A 24213-nucleotide genomic window follows, 5' to 3' on the forward strand; every position below is an offset into this window, starting at 1 on the left:
TATGTAATACTGTGTGTAAACTCTGTCTGTGATCACCTGGTCTCTGGCTCATATCAAACACCTGGGGGTGTGAGCTCATCCATTTAAGCTTATAAGCCCCACTGGGTGAGATCTATGTCAAGTTTACTCTGTATAACAATGACCACTTCAGCTCCCACAAGAGGAGTCTCAAAGGGCATCTTCATTCCACAGACAAATGTAGGGGTTCTAAACAGAGAGCCTGTATCTCCACTTTTATAATTTTTAGTGAGTCAGTCAGTGGATCACATCAGTGTTTTTTGTTTGCATCAGCAAATTCGTGTCTGCTCATGCCTCTGCCAGTTGATCTGAATTTCATCAGAGTCAGCTTTCTAAAAGTCCAAGGCAGAAGCTGCAAGGCAGAAGCTAGACTTGAAAGTTATGTTGCATCATTTTTGTGACATTTTATTGGTCAATAGGAAGCATAGGACTGTTCAAGATTCAAGGGGAGGGGATCAGACAAGGCATGAACACGAGGAGATGAGGCTCACTGCGGAGTCGGAGGGAAAATATTTGGAAAGGAGCTACCACACTGCTCTAGGCCAAATGCAAACTTAGATGTGTAGTATTGATCATAGTGGTGCTTTGCTCAAAATCAGGTGGGTCTGGATCATCTGTTTAACTTCAAGCCTCGTCATAACCACCCATCCCCAATTGTGATCTACACATTTACGTGAAGACTATAAATATGGGCCCCCATTTCTTTTTTTTTAATTAATTAATTTATTATTTAAGTTTGGCTGCGTTGGGTCTTCGTTGCCACGCACGGGCTTTCTCTAGTTGCGTCAAGCGGGGGCTACTCTTCATTGCGGTGTGTGGGCTTCTCATTGCGGTGGCTTCTCTTGTTGCGGAACACGGGCTCTAGGTGCGGGAGCTCAGTAGCTGTGGCTCACGGGCACTAGAGCATAGGCTCAGTAGTTGTGGTGCACGGGCTTAGTTGCTCCGCAGCACGTGGGATCTTCCTGGACCAGGGATTGAACCCGTGTACCCTGCATTGGCAGGCAGATTCTTAACCACTGCGCCACCAGGGAAGTACCCCCCCCCCTCGTTTCTTTTTGTTTACAGATTTCTTGGTTCAACTGCTTCTTCCTTACAAAAGCATTGTTTTTTTGTTTTTTTTTCCCTATGGGAAGGAAAAAGAATAGGGGCGTGAAATGTACATTTAAAAATTATTTATGGTATTTTGGAGGTTCTCTGAAAATAATAGAGGTGGAAATAGGAGTTAAAATGGGTGTACAACAAAATTATTTGTGGATAGTAGCAGTGTAAGTCTAGGCACTGGACTTCTTTGACACTGTGTAAATATTCAGATCTGAATCCCTGGTTGTGATTCTTTTTCTGGCTCCAGCCCTGGCAGGTAGCTGTGCCCTTTGCAAAGGGTAAAGTGATTGCTACCTGCTGATGCCTTTATCACAACCATTCTTCACCTCACCTTGGCTGACACTTCACCTCACTAAGTAAAGGAAATCCATTGGTAACAAAACTAGGAAGGGTCCATTGCAAATAGAGTAATATACGGAAAAAAATAGACCTCTGTATTTGGAAGGATGCTTTAGGACACTGATATTATATCTTACAAATTCTGTATTTTTATTTTTGAAAAGTTATATTCCGATACCTGTTTTTAAAATGTTTTGAATGTCCTATGAATAATGAGTGGATATATGTGCTCATAGATGGCAAAACCTCCCTAGAATGCAAAACAGAGCCATGGACAGCAGACTAGGGGGACGAAATCCTCTCAAGTGAAATGATTGGGAAGAAAAGGTCCAAAACCTTCGAGAGCTTATTTCCTTCGAGGCAGTTTCCTTGTTCCTTGTGTAGCGTTTATTCAGCTTGTGATTCAGTTATCTATTGCATCTCATATATTAAAAATATCCATTTAATATTTCTCACGATTCTGAGGGTTGGTTGGCTGACTCCTCTGTGGTTTTGTCTGGATTTACTCACACAGTTATATTCAGCTATAACAGGGGCTGGCAAAAGTTTCTGTAAGGGGTGGTAGATCGTGCATATTTTAGGTTTTGTGTCTGTTGCATATTCTTTGTTATTCATTGATAATTTTTTTTTTTTTTTTTACAAACCTTTAAAAAGCAAAAGCTATTCGTAGCTCAAGGGCCCTACAAAGAAACAGGCTGAGGGCCAGATTTGGTCTGCAGGCTGTGGTTTGCCAACCCCTGAACTGGAAAGTCAGCTAAGCTGAAGGTCAAAGGTGACCTCACTTACATGTCTGGCACTTGGTGATGCCATCCACTGAAGGCCATGGTTCTCCTTCTGGAGAATCTTCAGGGCTTCTCGTCCTCCAGGGGCTCCATTGTCAGTCTGTGGGCAGCATCCAAGACAGTGGAGGTGGAAGCTGTCAGACTCGTTAAGGCATAGCTGGGGAATCACACAGGGTCACATATGCCACATTCTGTGGATTAGAGGAGACCACGAGGCCAGCCCAGATTGAAGGGATGGGCAGCCAGACTCCCTGTCAGTGGGAGGAGCTGCCGATGTCCTGGCCACAGCCAGCTTAACTAAGTGGAGGATTTCTGCTGTCCGCATCACCCAGGGAGATGGAGGGCTGATGCTGACCTTGACATTAGCTTGGCTCTCAGAGCCTTATTCAGATAACTTCACATTGAGTCATAAAACTATGGATTTCTGATCTCTGATGGCAGCTACTGTTCTTACTCTTCCTTTTGACCATATCACCCCAGACTGTTTTGAATTCTGTGAGCACTCACTCATTTCCCTCAGTACTAGTTTATAGGTGTCTCTGCTAAGAGATATCAGCTCCTTGAAGGAAGGACCATGCCCTACCACTCTGCCTTGCTGTGATATATCTTCAATAGATAGGTACGGAATTTAATTAAATAGCCTAACTAAGGTTTAACATCAGGTTATTTGCTTACTTCATAAAAGCAAAACTAATTTAAGAATCTTGCACATTACCTCCAAATTCTGGAAGAACAGCATGCACCAAAGAGTTACGTTTCACACCCAAATACTGTCTAATCAATCACATTGTTAAACTTCCTAGCAGTTTTCCAAACATATAATCAAACGTTAGGAAGCAGTATGCTTAATGACAAGTTTGAACTAGCAATCAGCTTTAAGGACATATTACATTTTAACTCTGTGTCTGCAGATGAAAATCAAAATGTAGCAGCATAGGGAGCTCAGCTTGGTGCTCTGTGATGGCCTAGTTGGGTGGGATGTGGGTGCAGGCAGGGAGGTCCAAGAGGGAGGGGATGTGTATGCGTATGACTGATTCACTTCGCTGTGTGGCAGAAACTAACACAACATTGTAAAGCAATTATACTCCAATAAAAAAATAAGTGGAGGAGGGGAGAATGTTAAAAATCTGAGCCCATTAAGAGTGAGGTTAAGGGGAGAAAAACAAATCCAATAAATATATGCTATCAAGTAAAAAAAAAAAAAAAGTAACAGCAGTTTGGAATATATGCTATGTATGTTCCAAGGCAGAAGTAATTCTGGAGAGGGTTTCTAATCTACAGTAAATGCTGCTACTAATTGCTTAGTTGAATTTTTTAATATGTGTTTTCTCCCAGATCTCATTGTAACTCCATCTTCTTCCACTTGATGGAAAGCTTTGACAATTTATTATGTTTAGAAGCAGCTGGGGTGTATTTCTAATTGATGATTTGTTATCCTGTATTTCTTACTTGACTATCCACATTTTTCATTCTCTTCAGCATTTTCCTCCAACATCTCCTGTCTCACTGAACTAGATGGATGGTGCTCCTTTTGTGCAAACGCAGGCAGTATTTCAGTCCCTCCCCTGCTTCTTCCTTCCATCGGACCTCAGGTACATACAGGACTGATGCTAGATAACATGTATATGGCACTTAAACATTAACAAAGTGTATTCACATATCTGTATCGGTTGATTAGTAATACATCAGTCCTGTGAGATAGATGCTACCACTACCTTCATTTAGCAGGTAGGGAGACTGGTGAACAGCTGTCCCAGAATACTTCAAGAATGTGTCCAAGCCAACTTCAGTACCTTCCCATAAAATCTGTTTATTCTTCTGGATTTGGTTAAAGCAGCCCCATTTATCAGTCGCCCAAGTCTGACCCTCAATTCTTCCCTCTCCATTACTCCACATGTCCAGACAGCCACCAAGATCCTGTGGATTTTCTCTCTCTGATACCCTGACCTTCTGATCCTCTGCTCCCCCAAAAGCCTCACTTCTCACTTGGGTTTGTGTCAGAGCTTTCTGTCTGCTCCCCTGACTTCTGAGTTGCCTATCTAGTCCTTCACATTACCATGAGGGCTGTCTTCCTCAAACCCAGATCTTTCCATGCACTTCTGGTTTTACGTGGGTCAGTGGTTCCCCACAGGGCACAGTCTAAAGGGTTACAAAGCTCATGAGACTGAGGAACTGAATTTTTAATTTTACTTAATTTAAATTAATGTAGCCGCTATATTGAACAATAAGGCTAAGTGGTCACCATATTGAACAATGCAGATCTATGTGAATCCCTTTTTGTCTGTCAAAACTCAGTTCAAACGTGGCTCAGCCTAAGGACCAGCTACACAATTTGTGGAGCCCAGTGCAAAATGAAAATGCAGGGCCCCTTGTAAGAAATTATTAAGAATTTCAAAACAGCACCAGCAGAGCATTAAACAAAGCACAAGGCCCTTCTAAGTGCAGGGCCCTGTGTGACTACACAGTTTCCATGCTTATGCAAATGGGCAGTAGAAAAATTCACAAAGGGTATGAAGAAGCAATTTACAGAAGAGGAAATCTGCATGGCCAGTAAATATCTGAAAAGATGCACATTTTCATAGGAATCAAGGAAATGCAAATTAAAGCCACAATGAGACAGTTTTATACCTACTCATTGCCAGAAATTTTAAAGTCCAATAATATTAAGTTGTCAGGTAGTAATCACTGCTGATGATTGTATAAATCACTTATCTAATAAAATTGAAGATGTGCATATCCTGTAAACCAGCGGTTCCACTCTTAGATGTCTTCCCTGGAGAAACATGCACATGTGCACAAGAAGGTGTGTACAACAATGTTTATGACAGCTTTCTTTTAACTGAGAGGCATCTGAAACACACTAATATGCACAAATGGGAGGATTGATAAATAAATGCAGCATGTTTTAGGAAGAATTTCATGTAATAATTAAAATGGATAGATTAGAGTTATATCTCTCAGCTTGGATAAATTTCAAAAATATAATGTTGATCAAAGAAAGCAAGTTCCAGAAAGGCGTTATTTATGAATATGTTTTACAAATGTGAAAAACATAATTATATTATTGTTTGTAAATATATATATGTATTGTAAATATATATGTATTATAAATTTATATATGCATTATAAGTATATATATCATATATAGTAAACATATATAACCAAAGCACAGGAGTGATTACCTCTAGTGAGGGGTAAGGGGACAGAGACTAGGGTGGCACAGGGCACTTCACTGAAGCTACAGTGATTTATTTCTTAAAAAATAATCACTTAACTGAAATACACACAGACACACAAAGAAAATAATGCAAGTAGTAGAAGAAAGTGTGAATGAATTGCTATATAACATAAGAAAGGGAAAACCCCACAAAATATGACTCAAAATGAAGAAGCAATAAAAGATTCATAAATGCATTTATACATAAGCTTTTAAAAGAACACTTTTCATGAGGAAAAACTATAAGCAAGTAAAAAATCCTGACAACTTGGAGAAAATATTTGTAATGTCTATCATTAGAGGGCTAATATTTTCCCCAATATTTCATTATGAACATTTTCAAACATGTAGCAAAGTTGAAAAAATTTTGTAGAGAACACGCACCCTCTAGATCCTACCATCAACATTTTACTTGCTTTATCATGTATGTAATTTATCTCTATCCATCTGTCAATCTATATTATTTTTTGTTGTGTTTCAAAATAAATCACAAACCGGTATATTGATGCATGTATATTATTAACCAGAATTCAGTATTTGTTTAAGGTGTTTCTTGTGATATAAAATTTAAATAGAATGAAATACACAAATCTTAATTGTACATTCTCTGATTTTTGACAAATACATATACCTCTGTGACTGAAACCTTGACCCAGAAGGCTAGTATTAGTAATATATAAAGAGCTCCTAAAAATTGAGAGAAAAATGCCAACAGTGCAATAGAAAAATGAGTAAAAAATATGAACAGACAATTCCACAGAAAAAGAAATACAAATGGCCTTTAAGCACACGAAAAGGGGGCTTCCCGGGTGGTGCTGTGGTTGAGAGTCCACCTGCTGATGCAGGGGACAGGGTTTCGTGCCCCAGTCCGGGAGGATCCCACATGCCGCGGAGCAGCTGGGCCCATGAGCCATGGCCGCTGAGGTTGTGCATCCGGAGCCTGTGCTCCACAACGGGAGAGGCCACAACAGTGAGAGGCCCGTGTACCGCAAAAAAAAAACAAACAAACAAAAAAAAAAAACACACACGAAAAGGTGCTCAGCCTGCCCATCGTAAGAGAAATATTTTACAATGAACAATGTGAAAAGGAAATTAAGAAAACAATTCCATTTATAATAGCATCAAAAAGAATAAAAATCCTTGGGAATTAACTTAACCAAGTAAGTGAAAGAGTTGTATACTGAAAACTATAAAACATCGCACAGAGAAATGAAAGAAGACACAAATAAATGCAAAAAACATCTTGTGTTCATGGAATGAAAAATTTAATATTGTTAAGATTTCAGTACCACCCAAAGTGATCTACAGATTGAATGCAATCCCTATCAGAATCCTAACATTTTTTGCAGAAAAATACATCTTAAAATACATGTGGACTCTCATGGGACCCCAAATAACAGAAACAATCTTGAAAAAGAAGAAAAATGTTGTAGGTCTCACACTTCCTGATTTCAAAACTTATTACAGAGTTACAGTAATTAAAACACTGTGAACTGGCATAAAGACAAACATATAGACCAATGGAATAGAATAGAGAGCCTAGAAATAACCCGTCATATATATGGTCAGACGATTTTCAACAAGGGTGCCAATACCATTCATGGTGAAAGGACTTTTTCAACAAATGGTGCTGGGAAAACTGGATATCCATTTCCAAATTAATGAAGTTGGACCCTCATCCAACATCATATATAAAAATTAACTCAAAATTGGGAATTTAGTGGTGGTCCAGTGTTTAGGACTCTGTGCTTTCACTTCAAGGGCCCGAGTTCAGTCCCTGGTCGGGGAACTAAGATCCCACAAGCTGTGTGTTGTGGTCAAAAATAAATAAATAAATAAACAAACTCAAAATGGATTGAAGACCTATACATAAAAGCTAAAACTATAAAAACTCAGATGAAAACAGAGAACAATCTTCATGACATCAGATTTGGCAATAATTTCTTTGATATGGTACCAACAGCATAAGTAACAAAAGAAAAAAAAAGACAAATTGGACTTCATCAAAATTAAAAACTTATGTATGCTAAAGGACACTATCAATGGAGTAAAAAGGCAGTTCACAGAATGAGAAAAAATATTTTCAAATCATATATCTGATAAGGATTAATATCCAGAATATATAAAGGACTCCTAAAAGTCAACAACACACACACACACACAACTCTAGTTCAAAAATGGGCAAAAGACTTGAAAAGACAATTCTCCAAAGAAGATATACAGATGACCAATAAGCACATGAAAAGATGTTCAACATCACTAATAATGAGGGAAATGCAGATCAAAACCACAATGAAATACCACTTCAGACCCATTAGAATTGTTATTATCAAAAAACCCGGAAAACAAGTGTTGACAAAAATGTGGAGAAATTGGATCCCTTGGGCGTGCAGCTGCTGTGAAAAAAAAATATGACAGTTCCTCAAAAAATTAAACATAGAATTACCATATGATCCAACAGTTCCACTTCTGGGTATATATACAAAAGAATTGAAAGCAGGGATTTGAACAGATGCTTGTAAACTAGTATTCATAGCAACATTATTCACAATAGCCAAAAGATGGAAACAACCCCACTGTCTATCAATGGATGAATAAATAAACAAGATGGAGCATATACATACTATGGAATATTATTTAGCCTTAAAAAGGAGTGAAATTCTAATACATGCTGCAGCATGGATGAACCTTGAGGATATACTGTTAAGTGAAATAAGCCAGACACAAATATACAAATATTGTAAGATTCCACTTAACATGAGGTACCTAGAATACTTAAATACATAGAGACAGAAGGTAGAACACAGGTTACCAGGGGATGAGGGGAAGGAGGAGTGGGGAGTTATTGTTTAATAGGTATAGAGTTTCAGCTTAGGATGATGAAAGTTCTCTAGATGGACAGTGGCGATAGTCAATGTGCACATACTTAATGCCACTGAACTGTCCACTTAAAAGTGGCTTAAAAGTTAAAACTTACGTATATTTTACTACAATGAAAAACATTTTAAAAAGTAAAAAATAAATTAAAACAAAGACATGCTAATTAACACTGAACTGAGTTGCCATTTCTCACCTATCAGATTGACAAAAATCCAAAACTTTGACTATGTGAGGCTGTGAGGAAACAGGCCTTCTCATTGCTAGTGGCAAGGCAAAAAAATGTAGTATAACCGCTATGGTGAGGAGTTTGGCAATGTCTAGAAAAATTACATGAGCATTTACCCTTTGACCCAACATCTGCTCATTCCAGGAAAGTCTCCTGGAGACATACTTGCAAAAATATGAAATTGTTATGACATATAGCAATTTATGTTTATGTCATAACATAAATTGTTATTACATAAAAATTATTATAATAGGCATAAAGCTACTTATGGTGGCATTGTTTGCTATAGTAAAAACAAAACAAAACAAAACAAAAACAAAACTGGAAACAACCCAAATGTTCAGTGATAGGGAAATGGTCTAGTAAACTATGGGGCATCCAAGCAATGGAGAACTACACAACTAAAAAGGAGTGAGGAAGGCCTCTATATATTGGTATGGAACTATCACTAGGTGATTGTTAAATGAGATAAAGCAAGATGCAGGACGGTGTTTATGTTGTGCTACGTTTTGTGTGAGAAACAGGTAAATAAATCATAAACATATTTGTGATATTTTTCAAAAGGTGACAATGAAATGATACATCAAAAACTAATGAGAGGGCTTCCCTGGTGGCGCAGTGGTTGAGAGTCCACCTGCCGATGCAGGGGACACGGGTTCGTGCCCTGGTCTGGGAAGATCCCACATGCTGCGGAGCGGCTGGGCCCTTGAGCCATGGCCGCTGAGCCTGTGCGTCTGGAGCCTGTGCTCCGCAACGGGAGAGGCCACAACAGTGAGAGGCCCGTGTACCGCAGAAAAAAACAAAACAAACAAACAAACAAACTAATGAGAACGGTTTCCTAGATTGGAAGAGAGGGTGCAAGATGAAGGGGCAAGGACAGAAGAAAAAGTTCTGTGGGTGCATTTTTGGCTTTGGAACCATATAAATGTTTATATAATTCAAAAATGGGAAAAAACAAATCCCTAAAATTGAACACAAATGGAAACAAATGAACTTAACCATATATCAATTTGATGCCATAGTGGCATAGAGAAAATAACTCCTTATTTAAAAATATAGGATACCCTTAGTGGCGTATAGTCTAAAGAAGAAAAGAACCACAAAGAAATTTTATATTGCATTCTTTTTTGTAACACTAATAGTGACATGATGTAGGAAAAACAACAAATAGTTGTGTTAATGCTATTAGAAACTTAGATTTCCACAGCAAGAGAAAAGAGATACAAGTGTAAAAATTTAAAAGTTAAGTAAAAACAGGATAACGACTGCAACAGATTGAAACATCAAATATATATAAATCTGAATTCATGATGATGCTTTAAAAACACACTGGTTACCATTGGGGGTTGCTAGATTACTAAGTCACTACTCTAAACATTGATGAATCAAGGGAAGAACATCAAGGATCCTACCTTTCCCATATAAATGAAATAATTAATGAGGAAAAGTCCTCTTTTATAGATGAATTTCAGCTAATGAATAAAGAAGCAGTGATAGAATAGCCCTCCACCATTTTGCAACCTCTAATGAAATAAAGGCTATCTAGCTACCCAAAATATTAGGTAAAATGTTGATAGGGAATGTTAAAGTGGAGAAAATTGGCCGACACCACGAGAACCCGAAGACCTTTAGCAACAATAAAACTAGAACAGCTGGTAATGTGTGCCTCGTGGTAAAATGTAATTTGAAGCACACAACACCATTGGTGAAGTATTCTTGGATAAAAATCTAATCAGGCTTCTAGATCTAAGTCTATTTTATAGAAAATATAGGGGTTAGAGCAAGAATTAACAGTTAAAGCAGTGATAGGAGGAAAATCAATAGCCTAAAATAATATTATCAGTAAAAATCGAAGATTGAAAAATAAATGAACTAAAATTTCAATCCAAACCTAGAAAGAGAAGAGTAAAATAAACCAAAAGAAAACAGGGAGAAGAAAATAATAAAGATTAGAAAGCAGAAATTAATTATTACAATAGGAAAAATAAATAAATCTTTGGGAAAAATAATCTAAATTGTTCTTTGAAAAAACAATTAAATAGACAAACCACCAGCTAACCTAATCATGAAAAGAAAACAATGGAGAAAATATACAAAACAAGAAATGACAAGGGATATGTAAGCATTGAAAGAGAAGAAAATGTTAAACATTTAAGACACCACTCTGCACAGCTTCATGCAAATACATTTGAAAACCTAGTTGAAATAAATAATTCCCTTGGAAAATAAAAATTTCCAAAATTGTCACTAAAGTTTAAACAAATCAATTTTCAGAGAAGAAATATTGAGAACTACCTAAAATGCCCATCTATATAAGATGAGTTGAATAAATGATGGTACATCCAAACAATGGAATACTATGCAGCAAAGATCTCTATGTACTGATAAGGAGTGTTTTCAAGGAATATTTTGTTAAATGAAAAAAAGCAAGGTATAAAAGAGTATATTTAATGTAAACATATGAAAAGGAGATAAATAAGACTACATATATATTTGCTTATAATTTTTAAAAATATAGGAAGGATAAAGCAGCAACTAACAAAAATGTTGAAAATGAAATGCAAGTTCTTTGAGTTTAGTGCTTTATATAGTTTTCTCTTTTGAACCATTAAATGTTTTGCATATTAAATCAACAAAAATTTAAAAGGCAAGTCCTAACGTTGAACACAAACAGCCACAAATTAACCTAATTAATGAAACTATCAAATTGATACCATGGCCATTCAGAAGAAAGAATTAATTCAACTGACTTTTGAGCAGTGTACTCCCTAAATAAAATGTATTTTAAGTACAAAAAGAATTACAGAGAAATACTGATCTTTTCTTAGGTTTGTTTTTTATAATGATATCAGTGAAGAAATTTTGAAAATATTTTTTATCTATTATAGGTTAGAGAAAATTGTTGGAAACCAGGTTTTTTCTCACTATGGCATAAGGGAGATACCAGTTGCAATAGGAGAAGGTTAGGAAGAATCATTTTTTTAAAAATTTGATTTGATTTGCATTGGAGTTATCAATATTAACTCATGGTTTAATATTTTCTAACTCTGAAATTTTTATTTTCTAGGCTCCTGAAAAGCCTAGAAGCAATAATATTTCAATAACATTGGGCATACCTAGTATGCAGATGCTGACTTCTAAATATTGTTCTCCACTGAAAGGAACTCAGGTTCTTTGGAGAAATGGCTGATTCCAAGTCTGGGATACAGAAAGTACACAGTAAGTTGGAGACATCTGGTGCACAAACATGAGGAAGTGCTCACAATTAATGGGGACATGTCAGAGGATATAGGAGCTAGCTTAAAGTTGTTCCTGCTGGCCAAGTTTGTGATAAGTTGACCATCAAAAAGAATAATGATGGTAATGGTTATATTATCTTGAGTTAGAAAAGAACCCATTATTCCAAAGTGACTCAGAAAACTAAAAATAGAACTACCATATGACCCAGCAATTCTATTTCTGAGTATATACCCCCAGAAAACTAAAACACTAATTCAAAAAGATACATGCACTCCAATGTTCATAGCAGCATTATTTACAATTGTCAATATATGGAAACAACCTCAGTGTCCATCAACAGATGAATGTATAAGGAAGATGTGGTACATACATATAATGGAATACTACTTAGCCATAAAAAAGAATGAAATAATGCCATTTGCAGTATTATTGAGCAATAGGATATTCACATGTTATCATGTATCACCCACAGTTACTTATTGATTACAATACACACACACACACACACACAAACACACACCCGGAATGTGTTGAGACTAGTACGCTGATCTTTATAAACCTTCAGTAGCCTGGAAATGGGAGGAGCTCTTTTATGAGTTCTTCAACAGTAATCTTCATTGGAAGAAGAGACTTCCGTTTGTCTTTGGGTATGTTGTTTTGGAATGCTTCTACCTCTAGAGACATAAAAATATTGTTACTGAGGGAGACTGAGGCTATCAGAGTAGAGATGTTGAGAAGCTAAACCAAGTGCTTTATTTTGTAATGTAAATCTGGTGTGTCTTGCCCCAAAGAGGTATTTTAGCAAAGCCAAGACCTTGCAGAATTGTGTCTTCCTCAGGAGAAAGGATTCTTTTCCATATTTGGATTTAGACTGTGCTCTGTTTGGTTATTATCGCTGGAGATGTGTGTATGTTCTTCTTTGTGGAGTAATGCACAGAGACTCAGGAGCAGAACCTCTAAAGCTGCAGGAGAGATATGCACACCTGATCTTCCTCTGGGACTTTGAAGTGAGCTGGACTAGGTCCAGTGTAGCACAGAGTGGATTGTGGATACACCCACTGATTCCATAACCCAGATTGTGCTGATACTAGGTTTTATGTTGTAATTGTCCTGAGGGGTGAGAGGGGGTGGAGCTCAGGATAACCAAAGCCCTGAGGGTTAGGGTGGGAATTCTTTTGAAGGGAAACATAATTCCACTGGCAGTCATCCACCTAAATAATGGAGTGTGTACCCATTATTCATTGGCTGTCTGCCCTTCTTATAATAGGTCCACAATTATAAATTCCTGGGGTGTAAAACTTCAGCATGGAGGCGGGGGGAACTAGAGAGGAAGGAGAACTTTTCCCCTGGTTTGGGTCTTGTTGAGAGTTTGGTGTGGACCTTGAGGCATCAAGATATTTGGGAGCCCAACTGGGAGGCAGTCAAGGCAGGGCGCACTGGGGGTGGCGTCTCTGAGAGAAGCCACTTCTAAGAGCATCTGGAAGGGCGTGACTGCCTGTGCTAAACTTCCCTGACAGCCTGTCTCAGCTATGCTGAGGTGATTAAGGGAAGGACCTGCCCCAGCTAGGGGGACGATGGTAAAGGGCAAAACACTACCTCTCCCCTGGAGCCAAAGGGGAGATAGCAGAGATGTTGCCAGTTAGCAAAGATACAAACATACTTTCCAAAGGGTAGAGGTCATCAGGCATAAATTCTGTGTGTCTGTTAATTAATGGAGTATGTACCCATTACGCATTGGTTGTCTCTCCCTTATAATAGGTCCACAATCTCCTATCAGTAATTCTGAAATCCCAATGAATTTGAAAAAATATTTTTTTCATAAGTTTGCAACTGTCTCATCTGGTGGCAAAACTTGACTGGAACTTATGTGAGATTATTTATACTCTTTATTTATCTCACTTGATTTCTGAAAATGTATATGCTTTGCTACAGAAAAATTGATGTGTTTGTTAATAGGGTACTGCCTCGGAGTTCTCTGGGGCCCATAAATCTGAAAAATTAAAAACCTGAAAACTGCTGAATTCCAAAACCTGTCTGGCCGCAAGGGATGAGGATTTAGACCTAGATATGGGATTTGTAGCTGTATGAACCTTCCTTTAAGCTGGGGATCTGCTTCAGGACCCTTAGGGAAGCAGGGCCTGTTTCTTTTGATCCTTGGATATAAACTCCACCCCACCCCGCCTCCTGCTCTAGGATAGGACCTGTGCCTAGTCTGCACAGGTTTAAAATATTTGAATGTGTTGCCAACAGTAAAAACTCAGGCGGTTACACATAAACGTCTAGATTTCTAGTGTCTATTGGGAAGTTGGAAAGCTAGCAGTATTGACTTTGCATTCTGACAGATCAGAAATTTGCTGGGACTGAAAAGCAGCTGCCCTGTTTGCTGGGAAGATTGTCTATTTGCCACAGTTTCCACCACTCTCAACTATGATATGAGACTCAACTTAGTCACAACCTAGAAATCCATCTTTCTTTAAGTTGGTAGTTATTAATATATATATATTTTTGAGAGGGATGGACAGGGGTGGTGGGGCAAAGGCTTCTAGTCACCCTACTCACATCATTTATTTTTATTATGCCTCCAGCTACTGAAGGCATTTCAGTTTTCGATACCTACTGTACCCCAGAATCAAAGCTTTTTCCTCAAAGTCCCTGGACTCCACCTGGGTTGCCATCCTAGCTATAGCTCTGACCCACCAATGACCTTAAGTTGACAGAGCCCACGGCGTTTTCCATAAGGGGCTTGCTCCCCCGGACTCACTCCTTGTCTGTTCCTTTCTCCAGGCCTGGGATATCTTCCCAAGAACTGGCTGTCTTCACCGAAGCCCTTTCCAGTAAGTGCATTTCTTTCCACCTGCCCTGTAGATGCCCTGTAGCTTTTCAACCTGTGCCAGCTGGTGCCGTTCTCACTCTTACACTGTGGTCCTGGCCCTGGTGGCAAGGCGTGCTGCAGAATGAGTGACCCTCTCCTGCGTTTCTGGCTTTGATGAGGTGCTCTGTTCTGATCCTAAATGATTTCCTGTTCTTTGTGTTTCCAACCCCCGCCTGGTCACCTGTATTATTATTTCCCCTCGAGCCAGCACTTTTGTTAACCCCACTGCATATCTCAGCCAGAAGGACCCAAGGCCTTCATCCTGACACATGATGGAAAAACAGCACTCAGCCAGGAGCTAGGAGATGTGGCCTCTACTCCCAACTACACCCTTGTTGGTAGAAAGTCCATGAACAAATCACTTTCCTCTCTGGCCCTTGGATTTCTCAATTGTAAAATGAGGCAATTTTGCTGTAGGTGTACTCAATATCTTTTTTTTTTTTTTTTGCGGTACGCAGGCATCACTGTTGTGGCCTCTCCCGTTGCGGAGCACAGGCTTCGGACATGCAGGCTCAGCGGCCATGGCTCACGGCATGTGGGATCTTCCCGGTCCGGGGCACGAACCCGTGTCCCCTGCATCGGCAGGCAGACTCTCAACCACTGCGCCACCAGGGAAGCCCCTAATATCCTTTTAATCCTGCATACTGGGCATCCCCCTCCCAGTGGATAAAACATGCTTGATTTATTGGTGTGCAGCCCCCTTTTTTCCTGTTGGTCTTGGTTGGAGGAAGAAAACATTGGTCTTGATAGAAGAAAACATTCATTTCCTTATTTAGTGCCTGAGGAACCTCTCACATAATAGTATACCGTATATACTCCAGAACTGGCCTCTCTCCTGGGTGCTGACATAGGGCCTGAGTAAAACCAGATCCACCATCTGGGAGGGGCTGGGCCCCAGACCTTAAGATCAAGTGCTGGGCAGGCAAGTGCTCTGGAGCAGTGGTCCCCAACCTTTCTGGCACCAGGGACCGGTTTCGTGGAAGACAATTTTTCCACGGATGGGGGCGGGTGGGGGGGGATGATTTCGGGATGATTCAGGTGCATTACATTTATTGTGCACCTTATTTCTATTATTATTACATTGTAATATGTAATAAAATAATTATACAACTACCATAATGCAGAATCAGTGGGATCCCTGAGCTTGTTTTCACTCGCCACTCACTGATGGGCTTTTGATATGACTCTGCAAGCAATTGATTTATTATGGTCTCTGCAGTCAAACCTCTCTGCTAATGATAATCTGTATTTGCAGCCATTCCCCAGCACTAGCATCACTGCCTCAGCTCCACCTCAGATCATCAGGCATTAGATCCTCATAAGGAGTGTGCAACCTAGATCTCTTGCACACGCAGTTCACAGTAGGGTTCGGGCTTCTATGAGAATCTAATGCCGCTGCTGATCTGACAGGAGGCAGAGCTCAGGCAGTAATGCGAGCAGTGGGGAGCGGCTGTAAATACAGGTGAAGCTTCGCTTGCTTACCTGCTGCTCACCTCCTGCTGTGCGGCCTGGTTCCTAACAGGCCACGGACTGGTACCAGTCCGTGGCCTGAGGGTTGGGGATCCCTGCTCTGGAGAACAACAGGTGGAAAGAGGTGTAATTTAACCTCATCATCACTTTACATTTCCTGCCAGGTAGTCTGCTGCTGTTCTTGAGGTCAGAGATAGGCCTCATTTCTCATGGAGAAGGGCAAGAGCAAGGATCTCTGTTTGGATCACAGCTTAACCACTTACTGCTGTGTGACCTTGAGCCATTTACTTCACCTCTCCTAGTCTGAAAAAGAGGGCAATTACAATGCCTTCTGCATAGGAATGTTAGGATTAAATGGGATAATGTATGTAAGGCTCTTAGCACAGAGCCTGGCACATATTAAGTATCCGAAAGGTGTTATATACCTTAATCATTGTTAGCACACTTTATTTCCCAACAGCCTCTAGGTCTATCAGGGAAAAATTGTATTCCATCTCAGGAGTATGAAAAAAAAAATCATTCTCAAAAATTAGCTTATGAAGAAGTCTCTCCCATTTAACTCTTGCCCTTTGCCCTAGTGGTTCCCACTGACAACCTGAGTAGATACTTTTAGCTATATTTAATCAGAGAACAATTAAAAGCCACTACCAGAGCTCCATTCAACCTAGAAAAATCAATTCCAAACTAAAAATCCAGTTTTATTGTACCTTTGCATGGAGCTCATAATGTAAGCTACAGATATTCTTAAAGCTCTTCTTTGAATATAAGAACATTTAGTGATCATGACATTTCATTACTTTAAAAAAAAGTTTCTTCCTTGAGCAACGAACAGGAATATTTTATTGAATCCAGTGAGGATTTTTCTGGATTTGTATTTATTTTCAATCACACACGTAACACTTTAATACATTCTGGTAAAACAATTCAAACAATGCAAATGAAAAGAAAGTGTGAAAGTCCTTCTTAACACCATCCCCATTAGAAGTAGCTTCCCTACCCCAGTGGTAGCCCGTCTTTTCACCCCTATCTGAGGGGATTAACCCTGACTTGTCTGAGGAAACTGTAATGGCCTCCCCTGAGGCAATTGCCAAACAAGGCAATGTGGGTTCTCCTCATAACCCACTCCCACTACCCCTCTCTGCTTCTAGACCTATAACTAGACTCAAGTCCCAGCAGCCCTAAAAGTGAGTTGCAAAGTGTAACCCATGAGAAGGTGTGCTATACTCCAAAAGAACTAATTTGAGTTTTATAATTTGTACAGAAAGAAATCTGGAGAATATGTTTGGGAATGGATATTAAGGTGTGGGATAGTGGTGGAAGGAACATAAAGTTGGATCTGGCCACATGTGTTGCTACGGTCTCTCTAAGCAGAAATTCTGCATTTAATATTGCAGCTTGAAGTGTTAGGAAGAGCTCTAGCAGTTTGCCTGCTTTGCTGGCTGAAACATGGATCAAAAAGGGGCCCACGATGAGCAAATTAGAAATTAGAAATGGTAGACATGCCTTGGTTTAATGTAGAGGGAGGGATTCAAAGGCTTAGGGAGTTTGGAATATTAGACTGGATTTGTCATTTAAGACCTACTTACCCACACTGGAGGGTCCAGAAGATATACCAGTCATCACTACTGCGAGAAATAAATTTGAGAGAGGAGCCCCAGCATTCTTAAAGAGTTCTGTGACTGGTCTTCTCTGTACACCAGACCTTACAGTGGGGACTGTAGTCACTGAATTGGGAAACCTAAGGGCAGTAGGATCTGTGGATGGCAAGGGCCAAATTGCTACATTCAACCCTCCCTGTGGACAGAACTTTGAGCATTGAACTAAGTTGTTCACTTTGCTTGGAAGGAGATGTGGCCTGACATGTGATTATATACTCGTTCATGGCTGTGGCCAGTGGTTTTCCTGGATAGTCAGGGACTTGGAAGGAACATGATGAGAAATTTGGTGACAAGGAAATCTAGGGAAGAGGGATATAGATAAATGTCTCTGAATAGACAAAAACATGAAGGTATTTGAGTCCCATATGAATGCTCACCAAAGGGTGACCTAAGCAGAGGAGGATATTAATGATTAAGTAGGTAGGATGACCCTTTCTATGGAAACCAGTCAGCCTCTTTCCCAGCCACCCCTGTCATCTCAACGGGCTTATGAGCAAAGTGGCCATGGTGGCAGGGATGAATGTTATACATGGGCTCAGCAACATGAACTTCAACTCAACAAGGCTGACCTGGCTCTGGCCCCTGCTGAGTGCCCAATCTGCCAGCAACAGAGACCAACAATGAGTCCTAGATATGGCACTGTTCCCCAGGGTGCTCAGCCAGCTGCCTGGTCGCAGGTTGATTACATTGGACCAATTCCATCATGGAAGGGGCAGCATCTTGTTCTTCCTGGAACAGATCCGTTCTCTGGATACGGATTTGCTTTCTTGGCACACAATGCTTCTGTCAGAACTACCATCCTACTTACAGGATACTGTATTTACCATCATGGTAGTCTACACAGCATTGTTTCTGATCAAAGAACTCACCTCACAGCAAAAGAAGTGTGGCAATGTCCCCGTGCTCATGGAATTCACTGGCCTTACCTGTTCCCCACTATCCTGAAGCAGCTGGCTTGATGGAATGGTGGGATGGCCTTTTGAAGACTCGGTTACAGCATCCACTAGATGGCAATACGTTGCGGGACTGGGCCGAATTTCTCCAGAAGGTTGTGAATGCTCTGAATCAGTGTCCAACATATGTCGCTATGTCTCCTAAAGCTAAGATTCATGAGTCAAGGGGTGGGAATGGGAGCAGCTCTACTCATTATTATCCCTAGTGACCCGCTAGAAAAATTTTTGCTTCTTGTTCCCATGACCTAATGCTCTATTGGCTTAGAGATCTTAGGCCAGAGAGAAAAATGCTTCCACCAGGAGACACAATAATGATTCCATTGAGCTGAAAGTTAAAATTGCTGTCTGGCCACTTTGGACTCCTCATGCCTCTGACTCAGCAGGCAAAGTAGTGAGTTACTGTGCTGGCTGGGACAATTGATCCTGACTACCAAGAGGAAACTGTACTTCTACACCACAACAGAGATATGGAAGAGTATGTCTGGAATACAGGAGATCCCTCAAGAAGGCTCTTAGTATTACCACTCCTTGCGATTAAGGTCATTAGAAAACAACAACCCAATCCAGGCAGGACTACTAATGGCCCAGATCCTTCGGGAATGAAGGTTTGTATCACTTCGGTGTGTAAAGAACCACCACCAGCTGAGGTGTTTACTGAAGGCAAAGGGAATATAGTATGGGTAGTGGAGGAAGGTAGTTATAAATACCAGCAATGATCATGTGACCAGTTACAGATATGGGGACTGTAACTGTCATGAGTATTCCTCCTTATTTTGTTATGAATGTGTGTGTGTATTTTAAAACAAATATCTTTGTTTTCTTCCCTCTCTTATTCCCTAATTGTGTAACATAAGATATATTGACTTTATATCACAGTATTTAAGTTATAGGATATCAAGGAGAAGAGTAAACATCACTCAAGGACATTATATTACCTCTTCTGGGGAAGGGATTAGTACGTTTCTGGTTATACACAGAACAGTTGTATCATGTTAGGTGGAATTATGATCTTGTTAATGTATTTTTTGGAGATTAAGTATAGTTTAAGAAGGTGCAGGGCTTCCCTGGTGGCGCAGTGGTTGAGAGTCCGCCTGCCGATGCAGGGGACACGGGTTCGTGCCCCGGTCCGGGGGGATCCCACATGCCGCGGAGCGGCTGGGCCCGTGGGCCATGGCCGCTGGGCCTGCGCGTCCGGAGCCTGTGCTCTGCAACGGGAGAGGCCACGACAGTGAGAGGCCCGCATACCACAAAAAAAAAAAAAAAAAAAAAAAGAAGGTGCATATGAGTGCCAGGTTGACAAGGAGTGGACTTGTGATGATTAATTTTGTGTGTCAACAATACATAGGGGGACTTCCCTGGTGGCTCAGTGGTTAAGAATCCACCTGCCAGTGCAGGGGGCACAAGTCTGAGCCCTGGTCCAGGACGATCCCACATGCTGCGGAGCAACGAAGCCCATGCACCACAACTACTGAGCCTGCGCTCTAGAGCCTGTGAGCCACAACTACTAAGCCCACGTGCCACAACTACTGAAGCCCACACGCCTAGAGCCCATGCCCCACAACCAGAGAAGCCACTGCAATGAGAAGCCCGTGCATTGCAATGAAGAGCAGCCCCCGCTCGCCGCAACTAGAGAAAGGCTGTGTGCAGCAACGACGACCCAACGCAGCCAAAAATAAATAAATAAATTAATTAATTAATTAAAAAACACACAGAACAATACATACGGTGCCCAGATATTTGGTTAAACATTATTTCTGGATGAGATTAACATCTGAAACAGTAGACTGAGTAAGGCAGATTGCTCTTCCCAATGTGGGTGAGCTTCATCCAATCCACTGAAGGCCTGTATAGAATAAAAAGCTGAGTACAAAAGAATTCTTTCTCTCTGCCTGACTATTTTCAAGCTGGAACATCAGTCTTCTTCTGCCTTTGAACTCTTGGACTTGGAACTTATGCCATCAGCTCTCTGGGGTTTCAGGCCTTTGGACTTGGACTGGGACTTACACTGTAGGCTCTCTCGAGTCTACAGCTTGCCAGCTGCAGATGTTGGACTTCTCAGCCTCCATGACTGCATGAGCCAATTCCTTAAAATAAATCTCTCTCTCACCATGTGTAGATATAGATGTAGATATAGATACAGATACAGATATAGATGTATAGAGGTAGGTATCTATTTATGTATTTAGAGGATATATATTTATTGATTGTGTTTCTCTGGAGAACCCAGACTATATACTAGATAACCAATGCACTCCTTCTTTCATAAAATACCTGGTCAGGGAGAGCTTTCCTGTCATACATTTACAACAGCCTCATTCTTTGTAACTGCTGCATGATATCCCTAGTTCTATGGTATTTTGAACCATTTCCTTTTTAATGGGTACTTAAGTTCTTTCGGTGCTCTGTTCTCAGAATAACTGCTCACAGCATCATTGCAGAGTGGGTTGCTTCCATGATAGACTGAGTTTTGCTGAGTCAGCCCTGGCCACAAGGTGGAACACACATGAGAGGAAAATGGAAGTATCTTCCACAGTGAGTTTTTGTTCATCCTGTACCTTAGGAAAATAGCTCCCATCCTTGTGGCTTTGTGACCTTGTTTTGCCAATGTCAAAGGACATTATTAAAAAAGCAAAATAAAACAAAAAGCTTTCTACCTGTTACCATCATAATTTTTTTTTAAAAGCCATTCTAACATAAAAGCACAAAGACAACCTTAGAATAATGGATGGTCAAATTGGATAAATTCAATCTTATTAAAAATTCACAGCACTGTCATTTTTCTCTCTGTGTCAGCAGGTGAAAACTCTCTCACTCGCCTGTTTCACTTTCCATCTGCATTAGAAGGAACTGCCTTAATATTTTTCTGACTTCTAAATTAACAAAGAATTGGGAAGAAAGCTAAAGTGAGACCTTCTTGCTCTCTTTTTTTTTTAACTTTTTATTTTATATTGGAGTATAGCCAATTAACAATGTTGTGATAATTTCAGGTGCACAGCAAAGGGACTCAGCCATCCATATACATGTATCCATTCTCCCTCAGACTCCCCTCCCATCCAAGCTGCCACATAACATTGAGCAGAGGTCCCTGTGCTATACAGTAGGTCCTTGTTAGTTATTCATTTTAAATATAGCAGTGTGTACACGTTGATCCCAAACTCCCTAACTATCCCTTGCCCCCATCCTTCCCCACCCTGCCCCCCAGTAACCATAAGTTCAGAGAACTTCTTGCTTTCTAAGAGGGAGATCACAGTCTAGTAAAAGAGGGTTAAAGATGTTTCCTTGGACTCGGGCCTAGGAAGTGATTCTAGGATGAGTTGGAAAGAATTCAAGCCTTAGTTCCTGAGACCTTAACCGAAAGGAGGCCTGGGATGAAAAGATGAGCATGAAGTGGGTGTGGGGTTGTGTGAAGAGATTGCAAACCCATTGGAGATGAATGGTGGTGTGGTCCACAATGGAAATCAAAGAGCTGTCTTAAAACAATTAAAGGTACTAGAATGACCTATTTAGAGAATAACATCTGAATCTATTAAATCATCTCTATTCTGCTTTCTTTAACACATTTTCCTTCTCTGGCATGGAAAAACTGTGAGGAGAGACTTTCCTAGTGGTCCAGTGGTTAAGACTCCACACTCCCAATGCAGGGGACGCAGGTTCGATCCCTGCTCAGGTAACTAGAGTCCACATGCTGCAACTAAAAGATCCTGCATCCTGCAACTAAGACCCAGTGCAGCCAAATAAAGTGTATTTAAAAAAAAAAAATTATATATTTTTTATAGCTTATGTGAAGTGAAAAAATTGGTGGTTGTTTTTTGAAATAAAATAGCCAGTTTTATTGGTTGTAGCAACTGTTCTGTTTTAAACATAAAGAGAGGAAGGGGAAGAAATGCTAACCCTGCACATGGACAGGTGCTTTCTGTGGTTAGAAAAGTCCCTGGAGCATTTAAAGCCTGGAGCATCAGTTCAGCTAGAGCTGTGGTTTTCCCCACTCTAATCATACCCAAGGTATCGGGATGCAGGGTGAGACCCCAGCTGAACATCTGTGATTTTCAGTCAATTCTGCCACCCTCAGAACCAGCCGTTTTGTCTCACTGATCCTTCATTCACTCCTCTAAAAAAATTGGGGTAATAAGATTGCCTTATGTGACAAGAGAATACAGTAAAATCCCTCTGAAAGTTATGAAGTGTTATACAAACAAATTATAATATTTACAAAACCCAGAAAGCAAGGGGTGGGACAAGGAGTGGGCCAAAGCTAGGTCATATGATGACTTTGTGCAAATTAGAAAAAGATGCCCCTTTGGTGGACACAGCCCAGTGCCAGGACACATAGCTGGCTTCGTGGAACTTGGGCTGGATTTCAGCCCTAACTTATACCCTCAGTGGCATGCCAATGTGCAATGAACTGTTTTCAGAACTTCATGTGGCAGATCCAGAGGTCAGGGCCATTTGTTCTGGGCCTCAAGTTCAAGGGAGTCTCAAATTGTGACTTCCATTCAGTAGAAGTATGTGCAAAGGACTAAGATAAAGCTGCACCACAAATGATGATTTGATTTGATTTTGATTTTTGGCTGTGTTGGGTCTTTGCTGCTGCCTGTGGGCTTTCTCTAGTTGTGGTGAGCAGGGGTTACTCTTCATTGTTGTGTGCGGGCTTCTCATTGCTGTGGCTTCTCTTGTTGTGGAGCACGGGCTCTAGGTGCATGGGCTTTGGTAGTTACGGCACATGGGCTCAGTAGTTGCAGCATGCGGGCCCTAGAGCATGCAGGCTTCAGTAGTTGTGGCACGTGGGCTCAGTAGTTGTGGCTTGCGGGCTCTAGAGCACAGGCTCAGTAGTTGTGGCGCCTGGGCTTAGTTGCTCCGCCCCGGGATCAAACCCATGTCCCCTGCATTGGCAGGTGGATTCTTAACCACTGCACTACCAGGGAAGTCCCCAAATGATGATTTTAAATGATATCCATCTAACTAAATCCAAGGGGTGAGTGGTCTCACATTTTAAAGCTGCTTGGGCCTCCCCGAGATTTTGTAAAGCCTAATCATTTAGTAAACTTAAAAAAATTAAGGTGATATTCAGCTTCAGTAATGCTCATTGGTTAAGTAGCTGCCTCAGCAATTTTTAGACGTAGGACGAATAAAATAATTGCATCTAGACACACATCTAATATGTGGTGTTCACCCTTGGACAGCATCTCATTTTGCCATATTTGAAACCAGCCTCAATACTGGACTCAGCACTTTGTTTCATCTGGCCCCTACCCTCCTCACTTCTGGCTCATTTTGCCCCAGTCATGCTGCCCTTGTTTCCTTCTATTAAACATCCTACCTCTGGACATTTGCATTTGCTGTTCCCTCTGCCTAGAATGCTTTTTTCCCAGATTTCTGCATGGCTCAGTTCTTTCTAACATTCACCTTTCTCTTGAAAGATGACTTCAGAGAGACACCTGAAATAATTATGCTGCTTCT

At 40.5% G+C, this 24213-nt stretch overlaps 1 protein-coding gene and 1 long non-coding RNA gene across 2 annotated transcripts in view; both read left to right on the plus strand.

Moving 5' to 3' along the window:
- Positions 1-24213, plus strand: part of LOC137224253 (uncharacterized) — a 51520-nt gene that overhangs the window by 15512 nt on the left and 11795 nt on the right. Inside the window, exons 4-5 of the mRNA XM_067737140.1 lie at positions 3720-3832; positions 14588-14637. Of these exons, the coding sequence (XP_067593241.1) occupies positions 3720-3832; positions 14588-14637 (163 nt within the window). The remainder of the gene's footprint in view (positions 1-3719; positions 3833-14587; positions 14638-24213) is intronic.
- On the plus strand, positions 18758-20453 carry LOC137224872 (uncharacterized). The gene is made up of 2 exons (XR_010943546.1): positions 18758-19807; positions 20032-20453. It is a non-coding gene; the product is annotated as an uncharacterized lncRNA (long non-coding RNA).

The sequence above is a fragment of the Pseudorca crassidens genome, chromosome 5, assembly GCF_039906515.1.
Source record: "Pseudorca crassidens isolate mPseCra1 chromosome 5, mPseCra1.hap1, whole genome shotgun sequence".
In the NCBI taxonomy this organism is placed as follows: domain Eukaryota; kingdom Metazoa; phylum Chordata; class Mammalia; order Artiodactyla; family Delphinidae; genus Pseudorca; species Pseudorca crassidens.